General features: G+C 34.6%; 1 protein-coding gene across 1 annotated transcript; it reads left to right on the forward strand.

Annotated features, from left to right (window-relative positions):
* Positions 1 to 204: 204 nt before the first annotated feature.
* On the forward strand, positions 205 to 17,878 carry LOC128284362 (2-hydroxy-palmitic acid dioxygenase mpo1-like). The gene is made up of 5 exons (XM_053022379.1): positions 205 to 284; positions 349 to 448; positions 17,138 to 17,281; positions 17,393 to 17,464; positions 17,540 to 17,878. The coding sequence occupies exons 1-5, from the start codon at positions 205 to 207 to the stop codon at positions 17,654 to 17,656; spliced, it is 513 nt and encodes a 170-aa protein (XP_052878339.1). The 3' UTR covers positions 17,657 to 17,878.
* Positions 17,879 to 20,623: the final 2,745 nt, after the last annotated feature.

A 20,623-nucleotide genomic window follows, 5' to 3' on the forward strand; every position in this document is an offset into this window, starting at 1 on the left:
TAAAAAAATTAAATTTAAATCATTAATATTTTAGAGGAGCTAAAATTGAACCAATGAAGAAAAGCTTTATATATCTTTCTTTTGAAAGATAAAGCAACTGGCTTTCTAGCTCAGTTAGTTGTAGCTTCCAGCTAGTAACACGAAGGTAGCAGGTTCGAAGGCTGTAGACCAAATAATTTATTTTTTGGCATCCTGCCGTATGAGATGAAGCAACCTGATACAAACAAGGAATCCAATGGCAGTAGTGGTGGAAAAGGCAGTGGTCGAGTCCGGGGAAAGAGGCGGTGAGCCGCTAATGCCATATTGTATTGCTGCTTTAATTTGTTTTGTTTTGTTTTGCTGCTTTAGAAACTGTCATGTATTGCGTTTTAAGGATGTTGCCAAGGATGCTTTTAGCTTGAATGCAGCTTTGTTTCTCTCATTGAAGAAACGTAAGAACATTTCAATGGTGCTGTTAATGCCAAGTTGATACCCAACTATTGTAGCTACAACCCCAAGCTCATTGCAGTGTTAACGGGAACCTGATCAAACCCCCAATTTTCAACGCTATTGATCAACCAAAATAAGCCCGTTATCTTCAATAGAAAATGTTGTAGGTCATGTGTAAGACCCAAATTTTACCCGGGACCCAATAAAACCAAACCCGAATTAAACCTAGCCTATTATCCAGTTACAAGCCCAAACCCAATTTTGGCCCAACCTAATCCCAACCCAAACACAAAAAAAAATAAATAAATAAATAAAAACCTTGGCCACCTATTCCACCACCTTTGTTGGCCACCCACCTTGGCCACCAACTCCACCACCCTTTGCCACCTAAACCACCCCAACCACTCCACTTGTAAAATTTGGCTATAAAAGCCATTCAAGACTTTGTTTCAAGGGTGGGTTTTTGGTTTTTTGGAGAAGGATTGTTCTTTGTTTTGGAGGAGGTTTTTTTTGTTTTTTTGGAAAGAAGGTTATTTTTGTTTCTTGGAAAGGCTAGTTTTTGGAGATTAATCAAAGATCAAAGCAAAAGAGGTTTCTTTTGTCTATTCTTATCTTTAGTTCTTTGTTTGTTTATTGTTTTCCTTTCAATTTTATTTTGTTTTTTTTATACGAAAGTAAAAATAAAAGTAAGAAGCTTACCCATATCTTCATTACCAAAAAGTTTTTTTGAGGTCCCGCCATTGTACTGTGGCGGTGGCGCCGATGCTTGACGTGTGGGGTCCATGACCGAAGCAAAAGCGGACCAACGGCGGATTTAGAAAAGAGGAGAAAGAGAGTTGAGAGCTTTGTTTTATTATTTTATTATTTTTACTATTATTTATATTATTATTATTATTCCTCATGTATATATTATTATTTATATTATTATTATATTATATATGCCCTCTTCATATTTATTTATATTATTACTATCATTATTGTTACTTTTATTATTTTATTTCTAACTACTATTATTATATATATATGTATTATTGTTTGTATCATTATTATTATTATCACCCTATTGTTATTACTTTACTTTTGTATTCTAATATATTATTAATATTACTCATATCTTCATTATTTTTGCTATCACTATTACTATTATATATTAGTGTATATTTTTATGTATATATATATATATTTATATATAGTATTGTTTTTATTACTTTAATTTAATATTTTTATTATATTTGCTTTTTGTATTTCTATATTTATTATTATATAGTCGTGTGTATTTCTATTATATACATATATATATATTTATATATAGTATTATTGTTTACTTTACTTTAATATTATTCTTATTATCATTATATCCAACCCAATAATAATTCTTTCATAAAGTAATATTCCGTATTTGGTAATTGAGACAATCGTGCCCTAACTTATTGGGTTTCGATTTTTCTCCTTTAACCTAAATAGCGGAATACTCTTTTAAATCATGGCATGAGTTTTGAAAATACTTATTCTCGAAGATACGATGTGTTGTGCCCTAACTTACTGGGTATGGCATTTTGTTACCTCGAAATAAGATTTTTGCAAGTAAAGGCAATATTCGGTGTTTGGGAATTGAGGAAGCGTGCCTAACTACTGGGTTTCGATTTTCCTCGTTCACCTTAACTAACCGAATAACCTTTTGAAATACAATTTTTATATAAAAGGCAAGCTCGTTCTCGAAAATTCAAGATGTCGTGTCCTAACTTACTGGATGTGACATTTTATATTGTGAGACGAGAAGGTCCTTAACATTTGAGCATTTTCTTTACAAAGAGGGATCGTATTTTAAATTCTTTCAAGTTTTCAAATTTTCGACACTAAGACACTAATTAATCAACTAGGTACCAATTTTGGGCGTATCGAGGGTGCTAATCCTTCCTCGTATGTAACTCGACTCGAACTCATTTTCGATTTTCGTAGACCAAAATTATCGTTTTAGTAAATCTTAACTTTTATTAAAATGATTAACTTAAGGTGATCCGATCACACCTAAAAAGATTGGAAATATTACTCTGGAAGTTTCTAAATAACACAAGAACCTGAAACAGGACTATTGTTTAGAACTCACCAAGCCTAAGGGTTGGAAATATTATCTCTTTGGACTCTTTATTGATTGAACCAAAAGACAAGACATTTTTCGGTGATATAACCTCGACAAATGACGAGTAATGTCAACCTAAGTGTAAAAGAGGGTCATTCTCGAGAAAAGAAATGATACTTTGCATTCATGTACATCTGGTCATTACACCGGGAATAGTGTAACAGATCAAACGATTGAAGATGATACAAATACTATACCTTTGAGTTGCAGCGGAATGGATGGAAGAAACCGAATGTTATTCCTCCGAAATTGCGATGAGGAGGCACAAACTTTATGTCCCAAAAGGTGCAGTGGAAGGGACTCGAAATTACAGATGGGGCAAGCTTTCCGAGCAAAATGTGATTGTTTCTTTAACTTTTCTATCAAGAATACCAGTAGAACAAGATGCCGGTAGTAATATGTCGTGATAATGTCCTAATGAACAACGCACGATGATACCTTAAGCCTTTTTAAAAGGGCTCATGACATTTCTACATTCATATAATAACACATCCAGTTAGGAGCATTTGATTCATTTCAATCATAGCATCCTAATTATTTGACACATTCATAACACATCCGGTTAGGAGCATTTGATTCATTTCGATCATAGCATCCTAATCATTTGACATAAGCATAGATATATGGGCCGATTTTACTGGTGATGTCCCTAGAATCGGTGAATTCACAAGCCTTAAACCCAAGCAAGAGGGTAACAGTGAAGATTCTGATCTTAACCCCTAGCGGTAGGGAAGCAGATCGAAGACGAAGGGTCTTAAACCCTAATCGGTAGGGTAACAGATCGAATTGTAGATCTTATCCCTAGCGAGGGAACAGATCGAAGATGATGGGCTTTAACCCCAAGCGGTAGGGTAACAAGTTGAATTTACAAGCCTTAAACCCCTAAGTAGTAGGGTAACAGTGAAGATTTTCTGATCTTAACCCCTAGCGGTGAGGGAAACGGATCGAAGACGAAGGGTCTTAAACCCTAATCGGTAGGGTAACAGATCGAATTGCAGATCTTATCCCCTAGCAATAGGGAAACAGATCGAAGATGATGGGCTTTAACCCCAAGCGATAGGGTAACAAGTTGAATTTACAAGCCTTAAACCCTTAAGCGGTGAGGGTAACAATTTGAAGATTTCTGATCTTAACCCCAAGCAAGTAGGGAAACGGATCGAAGACGAAAGGTCTTAAACCCCTAATCGGTAGGGTAACGGATCGAATTGCAGATCTTATCCCCCTAAGCAGTAGGGAAACAGATCGAAGATGATGGGCTTTAACCCCCTAAGCAGTAGGGTAACAAGCCGAATTTACAAGCCTTAAACCCTTAAGTAGTAGGGTAACAGGCTGAAGATTTACAGATCTTAACCCTCGAAGCAGTAGGGAAACAGATCGAAGATGATGGGCTTTAACCCCCTAAGCATGTGAGGGTAACAAGCCAAATTTACAAGCCTTAACCCCTAGCGGTAGAGGGTAACAGTGAAGATTCTGATCTTAACCCCTTAAGTAGTTGGGAAATAGATCGAAGATGATGGGCCCTAAACCCCTAAGTAGTAGGGTAACAGGCTGGAAATTACAAATTTCTTTTTCCCTGAAATGGCATTGGAGTGGCTAAAAGCCACAGCAGATCTCCTTGAAGTTTCAGAGGATCTTTTCTTCCTAAAATGGCGTTGGAGCGGCTAAAAGCCACAACAGATCTCCTTGAAGTTTCAGCAAACCTCTTCTTCCAGAAATGGCATTGGAGAGGCTAAAAGCCACAGCAGATCTCCTTGAAGTTTCAGTGGAAGAAGATCAAAACAAGTCTTATCTCTCTGAAGTTACAGAGGAGCAGACCGAAGATAGCAGATCTGACATTCCTGTGCTTACAGTGAAGCAGATCGAAGATTTCAGCATGACATCCCTGTGCTTATAGGGAACAAGTTGAAAACAGCAGATTTGGCATCCCTGTGCTTATAGGAAACAAATCGAAGATAGCAGATCTGACATTCCTATGCTTACAGTGAAGCAGATCGAAGATTTCAGCATGGCATCCCTGTGCTTATAGGGAACAAGTTGAAAACAGCAGATTTGGCATCCCTGTGCATATAGGGAACAAATCGAAGATAGCAGATCTGACATTCCTGTGCTTACAGTGAAGCAGATCGAAGATTTCAACATGGCATCCCTGTGCTTATAGGGAACAAGTTGAAAACAGCAGATTTGGCATCCCTGTGCATATAGGGAACAAATCGAAGATAGCAGATCTGACATTCCTGTGCTTACAGTGAAGCAGATCGAAGATTTCAACATGGCATCCCTGTGCTTATAGGGAACAAGTTGAAAGCAATGATTTGGCATCCACGTGCTTATAGGGAACAAGTTGAAAACATCGATTTGGCATCCACTGTGCTTATAGGGAACAAATCAAAGATAATGAAGCCGACATTCCGTGCTTACGGTGAAGCAGATCAAAGATTTCAGCATGGCATCCCCGTGCTTATAGGGAACAAATCGAAGATAGCAGATCGACATTCGTGCTTACAAAGTGAAGCGGATCAAAGATTTCAGCATGGCATCCACGTGCTTATAGGGAACAAGTTGAAAACATCGATTTGGCATCCACGTGCTTATAGGGAACAAGTTGAAAACATCGTTGGCATCCTGTGCTTATAGGGAACAAATCAAAGATAATGAATCGACATTCCTGTGCTTACGAAAGCGGATCAAAGATTTCGACATGGCATCCACTGTGCTTATAGGGAACAAGTTGAAAACATCGGTTGGCATCCCCGTGCTTATAGGGAACAAGTTGAAAACATCGTTGGCATCCCTGTGCTTATAGGGAACAGATCGAAGATAGCAAATCGATATTCTGTGCTTCTGATGAAGCGGATCAAAGATAGCGGATATCGCCTTCCCGAGTTGCGAAGAAAGCAGATTGAAGCCGTCAAGAGGCCATTTTAAAGAAGATCAAGAACTTAAGACTCGGCGAGCCCTAGCAAAATTGGACTTTTTGTAGTCTTTGCTCAATTCTCGTTACACGATAATTAGCAAAGAGGGGCAGCTGTAAGACCCAAATTTTGCCCGGGACCCAATAAAACCAAACTTTAATTAAACCTAGCCTATTATCCAGTTACAAGCCCAAACCCAATTTTGGCCCAACCTAATCCCAACCCAAACACAAAAATAAATAAATAAATAAATAAAAACCTTGGCCACCTACTCCACCACCTTTGTTGGCCACCCACCTTGGCCACCAACTCCACCACCCTTGGCCACCTAAACCACCCCAACCACTCCACTTGTAAAATTTGGCTATAAAAGCCATTCAAGACTTTGTTTCAATGGTGGGTTTTTGGTTTTTTGGAGAAGGATTGTTCTTTGTTTTGGAGGAGGTTTTTTTTGTTTTTTTGGAAAGAAGGTTATTTTTGTTTCTTGGAAAGGCTAGTTTTTGGAGATTAATCAAAGATCAAAGCAAAAGAGGTTTCTTTTGTCTATTCTTATCTTTAGTTCTTTGTTTGTTTATTGTTTTCCTTTCAATTTTATTTTGTTTTTTTATCTAAAGTAAAAATAAAAGTAAGAAGCTTACCCATATTTTCATTACCAAAAAGGTTTTTTGAGGTCCCATTGCAGTGTGTAATGGCGCCGATGGCAAAAGTGGGGTCCATGACCGAAAAAAGCCGGACCAACAACGGATTTAGAAAAGAGGAGAAAGAGAGTTGAGAGCTTTGTTTTATTATTTTATTATTTTTACTATTATTTATATTATTATTATTATTCCTCATGTATATATTATTATTTATATTATTATTATATTATATATGCCCTCTTCATATTTATTTATATTATTACTATCATTATTGTTACTTTTATTATTTTATTTCTAACTACTATTATTATATATATATGTATTATTGTTTGTATCATTATTATTATTATCACCCTATTGTTATTACTTTACTTTTGTATTCTAATATATTATTAATATTACTCATATTTTCATTATTTTTGCTATCACTATTACTATTATATATTAGTGTATATTTTATGTATAAATATATATATTTATATATAGTATTGTTTTTATTACTTTAATTTAATATTTTTATTATATTTGCTTTTGTATTTCTATATTTATTATTATATAGTCGTGTGTATTTCTATTATATACATATATATATATTTATATATAGTATTATTGTTTACTTTACTTTAATATTATTCTTATTATCATTATATCCAACCAAATAATAATTCTTTCATAAAAGTAATATTCCGTATTTGGTAATTCGAGACAATTGTGCCCTAACTTATTGGGTTTGATTTTCTCCTTTAACCTAAATAACGGAATACTCTTTTAAATCATGGCATGAGTTTTGAAAAATACTTATTCTCGAAGATACGAGGTGTTGTGCCCTAACTTCTGGGTATGGCATTTTGTTACCTCGAAATAAGATTTTTGCAAGTAAAGGCAATATTCGGTGTTTGGGAATTGAGGAAACGTGCCTAACTTACTGGGTTTCGATTTTCCTCGTTCACCTTAACCAACTGAATAACCTTTTGAAATACACGAATTTTTATATAAAAGGCAAGCTCGTTCTCGAAAATTCAAGATGTCGTGTCCTAACTTACGGATGTGACATTTTATATTGTGAGACGAGAAGGTCCTTAACATTTGAGCATTTTCTTTACAAAGAGGGATCGATTTTAAATTCTTTCAAGTTTTCAAATTTTCGACACTAAGACACTAATTAATCAACTAGGTACCAATTTTGGGCGTGTCGAGGGTGCTAATCCTTCCTCAAATGTAACCGACTCCCGAACTCATTTTCTGATTTTCGTAGACCAAAAATTATCGTTTTAGTAAATCTTAACTTTTATTAAAATGATTAACTTAAGGTGATCCGATCACACCTAAAAAGATTGGTGGCGACTCCTGTTTTCATTTTTTTTCTCCAAGTCGATACCCGTTTTTTTCAAAAAATGGTTACTGACGACTTGGTGACTCCACTGGGGACTTTTATAAGAGAGTCAAGCCACAAGTTGATTAACTTTTGTCTTTTTTCGAAAATTGAGAATTTGGTTTTGATATACGATCACTTCATTGCGTTTCACCCGTTTTTCGTACTGTTTTCATCATTTTATTCCTGTTTTCTTTAATCGTTTCAAGTTTTTATGCATATATCTTCTCGCATTGCATTGCATGACCGTTGTGGTCACACCCTTAAGTGGGAGTGAGAAACTACGCTTCGTGAGGTTTTCACCTCCGTGCGGGATAGTGGATCACTTTGAATACATCCGTACCTATGGTTTCGTGAGATTTTCATCTCCGTGTAGCCATAGGGAAATGTATTCTCCTGAATTGAACTCGATTCAAATGAGCTTATAATGGGTGATGATCAAGGAATCTGCTGGTTCAGGTACCCTTACTCTAGAACCAAACCACATATAGAGAGACCTAGGAGCCCACTCTAGGTAGAGCCACTCCGAACCCCTAGTGGTCACCCGAATTGCTTTATTTGTTATTTATTTATCCTGCACTAACGTGTTTTATTTTTGTTTTGTTTATAATTGCATTACATTACATCATCCTAGGAAGGAGGTGTTGATTCATATTTGATTGCTAAATAGAACAGTTTGTCATAAGAAAATGAATTTTTTGATAAAGTGGATTATAATACGGTTGTCTAAATATGATCCAAGTGAACAAATGAAAGAAGACTGATAGCTTTGTGAAGAAATATAAGACTTTGCTTCATTGCTCGAAGACGAAACCGACAAAGACTATTCGAGAGGCGTCACGTCTTGGCCTTCTTAAAGGAGTGACAAGTATCACGATAATAAGTGAGCAACGAGTCATGACTGGATCGAGCAAAAAAGAGTTAATATAGACATCTCTTGGAGAATTAAATCAGACTCGACCATAAGATTCGGATATGAAGAGGAAGATAGGTGTCTTCACTTGGAATATAAGAGAAAAGCCGTATATGTAGTCCGTTTTATGTAAAGGAATTTGCTTTCTAGAAAAGTTGTTCTAATGAAATTAAATTTAGAATCAATGCCTTCCTTTTTTTTACATTCATGCATTTACATTACATTACATCAAAGAAAAGAATGTGTTGATTCGAAATTCGATTCCTAAATAGAATAGATTGTCATAAGGAAACGAATTTCTTGATAAAGTAGATTATAGTGCGAACGCCTGAATATAGTCCAAGTAAACACGATGAGAGAAAGCTGGTAGTTCATGGAGGAATACATGATGTAATTGCCAGAGATTCAAGCCAACAAAGGCATGACGAGAGAAAGCCGGAAGTCCACGAAGGAATACTTGACTTGATTTAATTGCCAACGAAGATTATCCAAGAGCGCACTTTTGATGAGTATCATGGAGATAAGTGAGCAAGAGATCGAGGCTCAGATTAAGCGACAAGGAACTAGTAAAGGCATCTTTTAGAGAATTTCTGAGATTCGACCATGAAGAAAAGATCACCTTTACTTGGACTATGAAGGGCAAGACCACATATGTAATCTATTTTCATGTAAAGAAATATGTTTTCTAGAAAAATTGTTCTAATAGAATTGCATTTAGAATCAACACCTTCCTTTCTTTTGCATTCATTTCATGCATTTGCATTGCATTGCATTATTTTGCATTAGACTTTTCCTAAAAGGACCCTAATTAGGTAAAATTATCTCAGTTAACTTGGAAACCGACAAAATTCAAATGACTAGGCATCTTTACATTACACGACAATGAACAAAGAGTTGCAATGCCTTGAACGAGTCAAAAGCCTGAAAGGAATATCGATGAATTTCAATGATATATCTGAAAAGGGAACTGAGGAATAAAAGTCTCCAAACTTTTGCATATTTGGGAGTGTTTTGAACAATGGGACTGTGGAAGTGATCCCTGTATTTTTAGAGCTAATCTAGAGTAATATTCAAAACACGCTTGTTGCTTTAAGCCTAGAAGCAACAAAAGTCTTTTTGTGAAATAGGCTTGTGTCCTAAATCTTTGTTTCAATAAATGCATCTTTGTGAGCAAATATTCTCTTGTTTCATTTCATACTATACGAATAATTGTTCTTAGATTCTTTTGTTCTTTGGAACTTATTTCAAATATTCATTTATTCATAATCATACCATACAAATAATCATCCTTAGAATCATTTATTCTTTCGAATCTGCCTTCAGCGGGTCCCCAGATATCAATGATGTGAGTAACGCTGTCATTAACTCCGAGTCTCCTTTTGAGCGAAATATGGGCCTAAAGGGATCTCAACACTTTGAAGATGACAGAGATGTAGATTACTCTCCGATTTGTTAAGGATGGTAAAGTAAGATGAAAACAGATCCTCTCTTATAAAAAGGCAGTAGACAGTAGGCCTAGGACAAGAGAAAAAGGTAAACATCGGAGTCTGCATTACCACAAAGGCAAAGCGAGACGTCATTGAGTCACTTCCTAGAATTTAAAGATTTTTTGCACGATCATATCAAGATATGCCTAGCTACTAAGAAAGGAGGATGTCGCAGGTTTTGAATGACATATGCTAATGGTTTTACGATGGCGGGCTAATCATGAGATTTGGGTTCTCATTGCCCACCATAGAAAGGATTGCATCAAGATCTGTAAATGCCAAATTTATAGAGAGAAAATTCATGTGCCCTTCATTCTTTTGACTTTCTCTATGTGGGGCATGGAGGTTATAGGCCGATCTCTTTGAAAGCTTCTAACCAATACCGATTCGCCTTTGGGGTCGCTGATTACTCATGGAAAGGGCAAAAGTTGTTTCATATGCCAATGTCACTAGGTCGACAATCATCAAATTCTATAAAAAAAGGTGCCAACAAAGAGTGCGAAAATCATGTCTAACACAAATTGTACAATCTCAAAAGGTTGCGAATTGTTCAAAGATTAGCGCTATATAGCAAAAAAAAAAAAGACCCAACAACAAATTAAAGATCATGGGAAGATGACCGAGACTTGTAAAGATTGGCATAATAAGTCACCATTTACCCTCTATACTCATCGAATGTTGGCCAAGACCTTCACCGGGCAACATACTTTATTAGAAGAGCTTTGTCTATGAGTCTTGTCGAGTGAAGTTGGACAAGGCAAAATAGATCCAATCCCAATCGATCAGTTGAATTTGAAGAAAGGAGGTTGAAAGCCTTCCGTCATGGTCCATTGAACGATGTGAGCTTACAATGAAGAGGTTCATCCTAGAGAATTCCACGAGGGGAACTTGATAACGAAAAGATCCTCTCTATACGAAAGAACTTCAGTGAAAAGTGGATGCCGAACTGAGAAAGACCTTATGTAGTAAAGAAGGCCTATTCTGGAGGGGCATTGATATTAACCGAAATGGATGGCAAAGATTTGCCCAAATCAGTGAATTCAAATCCAATCAAGGAGTGTATTCTACCTAGAAGGTGAGAGACTAAAGTAGAAACCCGCGAAGGGCGCTTTAAGACCAAAAAAAGAAAAAAAGAAAAAAGAAAAAGGAGAGGCCAAAGTGAAAACCCGCAAAGGGCACTTTGAGACCAAAAGGGATTCGAGTTGAAAACCCAGAAAGAGCAGCTCAAATTTGGATCAAAGTAGGGCATACATTAGTCTTGCTATGCCTAAATTAACAATGAAGAAGTATGCTACGTCTTGGGGCATCGACAAAGTACTCCGGATCCCCTAAACACATATTAAACTCAGAAAGGTCCTCAAGAAGTTGGTACAGAGAAGCTCAGGCTGCGATATCTGGGGCATCTAGCTTCCATTTTACCCATTTTGAATTTGTTATCTTTAATTCTTCTCAAGATATGTCCAAATAAATTTTTTTCTTATTGCATTGCTATCTTTGATTAAATCATTCGTTTTGAGTTGATTTCATTCTTATTGCATTTGCAATCTTTGATTAATTTATCCATTTCGAGCTATGCTCATAATCAATTTCCTTCTTTAATTGTTTTGATCTTTTCAAGCATTTTGCATTGAAATAACGATTAATGGACTAATAACACTTTCACAAAAGAAGTTTTACATATTACTCTGGAAGTTTCTAAATAACACAAGAAACGAAGCAGACTATTGTTTAGAACTCACCAAGCCTAAGGGTTGGAAATATTATCTCTTTGGACTCTTTATTGATTGAACCAAAAGACAAGACATTTCGTCAGTGATATAACCTCGACAAATGACGAGTAATGTCAACCTAAGTGTAAAAGAGGGTCATTCTCGAGAAAAGAAATGATACTTTGCATTCATGTACATCTGGTCATTACACCTGTGGAATAGTGTAATGATCAAACCGATTGAAGATGATACAAATACTATACCTTTGAGTTGCAGCGGAATGGATGGAAGAAACCGAATGTTATTCCTCCGAAATTGCAGTAAGAGGCACAAACTTTATGTCCCAAAAGGTACAGTGGAAGGGACTCTGAAATTACAGTGGGGCAAGCTTTCCAAGCAAAATGTGATTGTTTCTTTAACTTTTCTATCAAGAATACCGGTAGAACAAGATGCCGGTAATCGTCGGCGATAATGTCCTAATGAACAACGACGATGATACCTTAAGCCTTTTTAAAAGGGCTCATGACATTTCTACATTCATATAATAACACATCCAGTTAGGAGCATTTGATTCATTTCAATCATAGCATCCTAATTATTTGACACATTCATAACACATCGGTTAGGAGCATTTGATTCATTTCGATCATAGCATCCTAATCATTTGACATAAGCATAGATATATGGGCTGATTTTACAAGTGATGTCCCTAGAATCGGTGAATTCACAAGCCTTAAACCCCTAGCAAGAGGGTAATAGGTGAAGATTTCTGATCTTAACCCCTAGCAAGAGGGAAACAGATCGAAGACGAAGGGTCTTAAACCCCTAATCGGTAGGGTAACAGACCGAATTGCAGATCTTATCCCCCTAAGCAGTAGGGAAACAGATCGAAGATGATGGGCTTTAACCCCCTAAGCAGTAGGGTAACAAGCTGAATTTACAAGCCTTAAACCCCTAAGCAGTAGGGTAACAGGCTGAAGATTTACAGATCTTAACCCCCTAAGCAGTAGGGAAACAGATCGAAGACGAAGGGTCTTAAACCCCTAATCGGTAGGGTAACAGATCGAATTGCAGATCTTATCCCCCTAAGCAGTAGGGAAACAGATCGAAGATGATGGGCTTTAACCCCAAGCAAGAGGGTAACAAGTTGAATTTACAAGCCTTAAACCCCAAGCAAGAGGGTAACAGTTGAAGATTTCTGATCTTAACCCCCAAACAAGAGGGAAACAGATCGAAGACGAAAGGTCTTAAACCCCTAATCGGTAGGGTAACAGATCGAATTGCAGATCTTATCCCCCTAAGCAGTAGGGAAACAGATCGAAGATGATGGGCTTTAACCCCAAGCATGAGGGTAACAATGTCAATTTACAAGCCTTAAACCCCAAGCGGTAGGGTAACAAGTGAAGATTCTGATCTTAACCTCAAGCAAGAGGGAAACAGATCGAAGATGATGGGCTTTAACCCCCTAAACAGTAGGGTAACAAGCCAAATTTACAAGCCTTAACCCCCTAAGCAGTAGGGTAACAGGCTGAAGATTTACAGATCTTAACCCCTTAAGTAGTTGGGAAATAGATCGAAGATGATGGGCCTTAAACCCCTAAGTAGTAGGGTAACAGGCTGGAAATTACAAATTTCTTTTTCCCTGAAATGGCATTGGAGTGGCTAAAAGCCACAGCAGATCTCCTTGAAGTTTCAAAGGATCTTTTCTTCCTGAAATGGCGTTGGAGCGGCTAAAAGCCACAACAGATCTCCTTGAAGTTTCAGCAAACCTCTTCTTCCAGAAATGGCATTGGAGAGGCTAAAAGCCACAGCAGATCTCCTTGAAGTTTCAGTGGAAGAAGATCAAAACAAGTCTTATCTCTCTGAAGTTACAGAGGAGCGGATCAAGATAGCAGATCGACATTCTGTGCTTACAATGAAGCGGATCGAAGATTTCAACATGACATCCCGTGCTTATAGGAACAAGTTGAAAACAGCAGATTTGGCATCCCTGTGCTTATAGGAACAAATCGAAGATAGCAGATCGACATTCTGTGCTTACGATTGAAGCGGATCAAAGATTTCAAACATGGCATCCTGTGCTTATAGGGAACAAGTTGAAAACAGCAGATTTGGCATCCCTGTGCTTATAGGGAACAAATCGAAGATAGCAGATCTGACATTCCTATGCTTACAGTGAAGCAGATCGAAGATTTCAAAGCATGGCATCCCTCTGCTTATAGGGAACAAGTTGAAAACAGCAGATTTGGCATCCCTGTGCATATAGGAACAAATCGAAGATAGCAGATCGACATTCCTGTGCTTACTGATGAAGCGGATCGAAGATTTCAACATGGCATCCCGTGCTTATAGGAACAAGTTGAAAAAGCAGATTTGGCATCCCCGTGCTTATAGGGAACAAATCGAAGATAGCAGATCGACATTGTGCTTACAAGTGAAGCGGATCAAAGATTTCAAACATGGCATCCCTGCTTATAGGAACAAGTTGAAAACATCGATTTGGCATCCACGTGCTTATAGGGAACAAGTTGAAAACATCGATTGGCATCCCTGTGCTTATAGGGAACAAATCAAAGATAATGAATCGACATTCCCGTGCTTACGGTGAAGCGGATCAAAGATTTCAAGCATGGCATCCACGTGCTTATAGGGAACAAGTTGAAAACATCGAGTTGGCATCCCCGTGCTTATAGGGAACAAGTTGAAAACATCGTTGGCATCCCTGTGCTTATAGGGAACAGATCGAAGATAGCAAATCTGATATTCCTGTGCTTACAGTGAAGCAGATCAAAGATAGCGGATATCGCCTTCCTGAGTTGCAGTGAAGCAGATTGAAGCCGTCAAGAGGCCATTTTAAAAAAGATCAAGAACTTAAGACTCGGCGAGCCCTAGCAAAATTGGTCTTTTTGTAGTCTTTGCTCAATTTTCGTTACACGATAATGAGAAAAGAGGGGCAGCTGTAAGACCCAAATTTTGCCCAGGACCCAATAAAACCAAACTTTAATTAAACCTAGCCTATTATCCAGTTACAAGCCCAAACCCAATTTTGGCCCAACCTAATCCCAACCCAAACACAAAAATAAATAAATAAATAAATAAAAACCTTGGCCACCTACTCCACCACCTTTGTTGGCCACCCACCTTGGCCACCAACTCCACCACCCTTGGCCACCTAAACCACCCCAACCACTCCACTTGTAAAATTTGGCTATAAAAGCCATTCAAGACTTTGTTTCAAGGGTGGGTTTTTGGTTTTTTGGAGAAGGATTGTTCTTTGTTTTGGAGGAGGTTTTTTTTGTTTTTTTGGAAAGAAGGTTATTTTTGTTTCTTGGAAAGGCTAGTTTTTGGAGATTAATCAAAGATCAAAGTAAAAGAGGTTTCTTTTGTCTATTCTTATCTTTAGTTCTTTGTTTGTTTATTGTTTTCCTTTCAATTTTATTTTGTTTTTTTATCTGAAAGTAAAAATAAAAGTAAGAAGCTTACCCATATCTTCATTACCAAAAAGTTTTTTTGAGGTCCGTTGCCAGTGTGTGCGGTGGCGTAGATGTGCCCGTGGGGTCCATGATGAAGCAAAGCCGGACCAACGGCGGATTTAGAAAAGAGGAGAAAGAGAGTTGAGAGCTTTGTTTTATTATTTTATTATTTTACTATTATTTATATTATTATTATTATTCCTCATGTATATATTATTATTTATATTATTATTATATTATATATGCCCTCTTCATATTTATTTATATTATTACTATCATTATTGTTATTTTATTATTTTTATTTCTAACTACTATTATTATATATATATGTATTATTGTTTGTATCATTATTATTATTATCACCCTATTGTTATTACTTTACTTTTGTATTCTAATATATTATTAATATTACTCATATTTTCATTATTTTTGCTATCACTATTACTATTATATATTAGTGTATATTTTTATGTATATATATATATATTTATATATAGTATTGTTTTTATTACTTTAATTTAATATTTTATTATATTTGCTTTTGTATTTCTATATTTATTATTGTTATATAGTAGTGTGTATTTCTATTATATACATATATATATATATATATATATATATTTATATATAGTATTATTGTTTACTTTACTTTAATATTATTCTTATTATCATTATATCCAACCCAATAATAATTCTTTCATAAAGTAATATTCGTATTTGGTAATTCGAGACAATCGTGCCTAACTTATTGGGTTTCGATTTTCTTTTTAACCTAAATAACGGAATACTCTTTTAAATCGCGACATGAGTTTTGAAAAATACTTATTCTCGAAGATACGAGGTGTTGTGCCCTAACTTACTGGGTATGGCATTTTGTTACCTCGAAATAAGATTTTTGCAAGTAAAGGCAATATTCGGTGTTTGGGAATTCGAGGAAACGTGCCCTAACTTACTGGGTTTCGATTTTCCTCGTTCACCTTAACTAACTGAATAACCTTTTGAAATACACGAATTTTTATATAAAAGGCAAGCTCGTTCTCGAAAATTCAAGATGTCGTGTCCTAACTTACCGGATGTGACATTTTATATTGTGAGACGAGAAGGTCCTTAACATTTGAGCATTTTCTTTACAAAGAGGGATCGTATTTTAAATTCTTTCAAGTTTTCAAATTTTCGACACTAAGACACTAATTAATCAACTAGGTACCAATTTTGGGCGTATCGAGGGTGCTAATCCTTCCTCGTGCGTAACCGACTCCCGAACTCATTTTCTGATTTTCGTAGACCAAAAATTATAGTTTTAGTAAATCTTAACTTTTATTAAAATGATTAACTTAAGGTGATCCGATCACACCTAAAAAGATTGGTGGCGACTCCTGTTTTCATTTTTTTTTCTTCTCCAAGTCGATACCCGTTTTTTTCAAAAAAATGGTTACGATATCATGTTACTGTTCTCACTTTGGTTTCTTAAGGGTTTATTCATTCTTCTGAGTCTGTGCCCAAATTTTCTTGCGTTTTGCTTCACTTTCTGGCTAGCCAAACAACCTACAAAACTAAATTCCGCCCCTTTCCTTTTCTTAGCTCTCCCTCATGATAAAAATAACAAAATCTTTATTCACCTCAAACCTTACTACACGAAACCTATGTTTCCTAAATTTGTACTAAATCGAAAAACCTATGAAACACAAAAAATATTTGGAAGCACATGGCTAGAGGCCTGCAAAATCTGCTCGTGCACAAGTGAATCACATTCGGGTTTTGCTCAAATGGAAATAGCGAAGAAAGGAAAGTGGAGACTTCGAGTGGGAAATGAAGCGATTAACAAAATTTGGAGAAGCCAAAAGAAGAGAAATCAAGTTAAAGAATTAGAAATGCTTCATCGAGGAATGGATGGTTGTGGGTGGTGGTGGAAGGCGAAGAAAACTCGGATTATGCTCAAATCAAAAGAGCGAATCGAAGAGTAACTTATCGTACAAAAGGAAGAGTTACTTGTTATGTTGAAGAATTTGTCTATATTGCTTCTCGAATATTTGCAAACATCATTTTAACCTTCCATGTTTTCAGTTATGTACATTTGGTTATCCGCTTTTGCAAAACACGGTTTTCCTTCTATTTCAAATCGTGACTCCATACTTTTCCATTCAGGTTGTGCTGGTATCTCAATTGCTTTGTTGGACAGGACAGTTTCTTGGCCATGGAATGTTCGAGGTGAGCAATGTTGTAACCTGTAGAATTAATTTCCTTTATTTATTTATTTTTTTTTGCTTTAATCGTCTTTTCTCGAGCTCTCTTAAAACCACTTGCTTATATTCGTTGTAGAAACGAGCACCCGCGTTGTTGGACAATCTTGTTCAAGCTTTTCTAATGGCTCCTTTCTTTGTTTTGCTCGAGGTAGGGCGAAGTATCTTCCATGTTCCTTCATGCAAAGTTATCAACAGTGTGATTTGAGCTTTTGATTTGGTACAGGTTCTTCGATCATTATTCGGATACGAACCATATCCTGGTTTTCACATGCTTGTAAATGCAAAGATCAAAGCCGAAATCAAGGAGTGGCAGGACAAGAAACAGAAAAAGGTTTCTTAGGTTAAATTGTTGTAAGCTGTATGTTTGGTAATGAGTAAATTTAGGTTAAAGTATAATGTATTGTTGTGGTATTAGTGTTGTAAGGCAACATTGCATGAGTAGTATATAATTATAATGCATTTATGTAGGTAATTTTAATATGTAATATACGTATAAAGCATATATATATATATATATATATATATATATATTCATACTTACATCAAAGTTCTTGATTGAGTTTGTATCATGAGTGAATTAAACAGATATCAATCTAGTTTGAAAAATTACATAAATTTTTTCTTTCATATCATGTGTGTTAGTGTCATATTTTAATACGATGATGACAATAACATAAATAATTTATGATTCAGTAATCGATGAGATTGGAACCCTTAATTTTTTTATTAACTAATAAAGTTAACATTGAAATTATTTTAATTATTAAAAATTTAATCAAACTGATTAATTTAATAAAGAAAATTGGAAGATCCAATGAGTTGAATTTCCAATCCAATTTCTTAAATATTATTTAATTAGTACTTACATGATTCGTAATATATATGAACTTCAATCATAATAAATTTAAATAGAGGTTTTACAGGTTGAACAAAATAAAATAGAGGTTTTACATTCTGGAACTTAAATAAAATAATTTGAGAAAATTTATACAACATTTTCACATGAAGCAACTAAAAGTGTTAGCGGTTCGGGTTAGGTTAAGTTGGTTTGATTTTAAAAAAACTCTAAGTCTAAGTACAAGCTTAGTTTATCTTTTTACTGTTTAAAAAATAAAAAAAAATTAAATTGAATCGGCTTAAGCCTGAGAAACATAAATTCAAATCTGATTCAAAACGGGTAAATTTGATCAAGTCGGGCAGACCGTCCAACCCATGAATACTTCTAGATATAATATAGGTCAAATTTTGCTATTAGGTCATGTATTTTGCATAAGTTGTGAATTTAATATATGTACTTTAATTTGATTAATTTTAGTTTCTGAACTTTTCAAATTTTAACAATTTAGTTTGACAAAACAGCAGCAGTTAATTTTGTTAGGTTAAATTTTACTATAGTTATGTATTATGCGTAAAGTTAGAGATTTAGTTCATGTTCTCCAACAGGATCATTCTTAGTCTTTTTTTTTCGAATTTCAAAATTTTAGTCTTATGTAAATGAAGAAAGTTAAATCCATTAATTGGATTTATTGTGAATAATATGTGGATATGACAAGCTGGCACGACCCTACACATTTGATAATACGTTTGACGGATTAAATTTTAAAAGCAACAAAACTTAACTTCATAATTTAATAGTTGCCATTTGGCTAGGACTAAAATTTTAAAATTCTAAAAGTGCAGGGATTGAGAATGGCTAAATTAAAATATAAATACTAAATTTACAATTTACTCAAAGTACAAGGTCTAATAACAAAATTTGACCTGCAATTTATCTAGATATTGGCCTTGGGCTTTGTGAAATGGCTACTCTATTCTAATTTCTTGAACATTATTTAATTGCTAGTGGGATTTTTGTCGGTGCTTGTTTATAAGTACATGGTGACAAATTAACATACGACCAAATTTAGTTTGATTAAGGTAATTAAATACACCCTTTATTTCTTATCAATTGTTTATCCTTTTATTTAACAAATCGAAAAACATTATTTTATTTTATTTATTAGATTAATAAATTCAACCATGAAAAATATTGATGCATAGTTAAAATTTAAGTTTGATTTGGTCATGTAGCACTTAGATTGGGATTAAAAATGGGAAAAGAAAGATTAGCTTATATTATTGTAAAATTAATAAAATTTTAAATATCAAAATGAAAAATAAATATAATTATATTTATTGAATTTTAATTTAATTGGTATAGGTATTGTTATCAATAAAAGAAAACGTGAGTTCAAATGTATTGAAGCGCATTATCCTCCTATTTACAGCTTGAGAAGTGACTATGACTAGTTCTAGATATTGTATAAAAAGAACAACTAAAATCAAAATTTATAATAAAATTATTAAAATAAATAAATGTAATTATTCAAATTATAAATTAAACCTTTTTAAAAGGATAATAAAAAATTCATACACTTTATCTATATTTATTTAGAAATTTTAGAAATTCGCAAGTCTTAGGAGGACGAGAATGGAGTAATGATTTGTACATATAATTAAGCCAAGTGTCGTCTAAGCCCACGTGTCAGAATATAAGAAACTTGTCGACTTATGCTCCAATTTTAACCGAGGGCAATAGTCAACTCTTGGGTTTTATTAAAGTAACCCATGTATGTTTAGCAAATACAATGAAAAGCTATTATGTGGAATAAACAAAAACTGCCATAGGTACGTGGCAGATATGAATGTTGATTAATTGACGCGTGTCACGAAATTATTGGGTATCTAGTCACTTTCGAACAGTAAAAATTATTTTTATTTTATAATTAAACTTAAATAATATGTTTTTGTCGATAAAAAGGGATTTTAAAATATATTTTTTAAATTTAATCAAATTAAAAGTACAAAGCTAAAATTATATATTATTCTCGTTCAAAGATGAATGACATTTGATTCTGATGTTAGATATAATGTTATTTGTTGCTTCTTTATTTTATTTTTGGTGAAATTTTAAACAAAAAATTATATTTCTAATCAAATATTAAGTTCATAAAAGATTAAATCAATTAAAAAATTGGAAAAAGTACAACGTAAAAATAAATCCTAACCAAAATAGAGTAAAATTACATTAGTTCAAACAAAATAAACTTTAAATTTAATACCTTATTTTTAATTCTATCAGATTTAAATATTGATAAATAATTTTGTAAATATACGGATATTATGTAAATTTAACCACATCTATAAAAATTAAATATATGAAAAATAAGTTACAATCATTTTATATTTTATATAAAAATTATTTGATATAATTAGTGGAATTTTTAGATTTCACAACTGTTGGAAATTTAACAAATATAAATAAACG

This window comes from Gossypium arboreum, chromosome 11 (genome assembly GCF_025698485.1).
Source record: "Gossypium arboreum isolate Shixiya-1 chromosome 11, ASM2569848v2, whole genome shotgun sequence".
NCBI classification, from domain to species: Eukaryota; Viridiplantae; Streptophyta; class Magnoliopsida; order Malvales; family Malvaceae; genus Gossypium; species Gossypium arboreum.

Excerpts from the sequence above, each read along its gene's own strand:
- LOC128284362 (XM_053022379.1), top strand. The coding sequence starts at position 205 with ATGAAGCAACCTGATACAAACAAGGAATCCAATGGCAGTAGTGGTGGA. Across the intron at positions 285-348 it reads CGAGTCCGGGGAAAGAGGCG|AAACTGTCATGTATTGCGTT; the intron begins GTGAGCCGCTAA and ends TTGCTGCTTTAG. Across the intron at positions 17,282-17,392 it reads TTGGCCATGGAATGTTCGAG|AAACGAGCACCCGCGTTGTT; the intron begins GTGAGCAATGTT and ends TATTCGTTGTAG.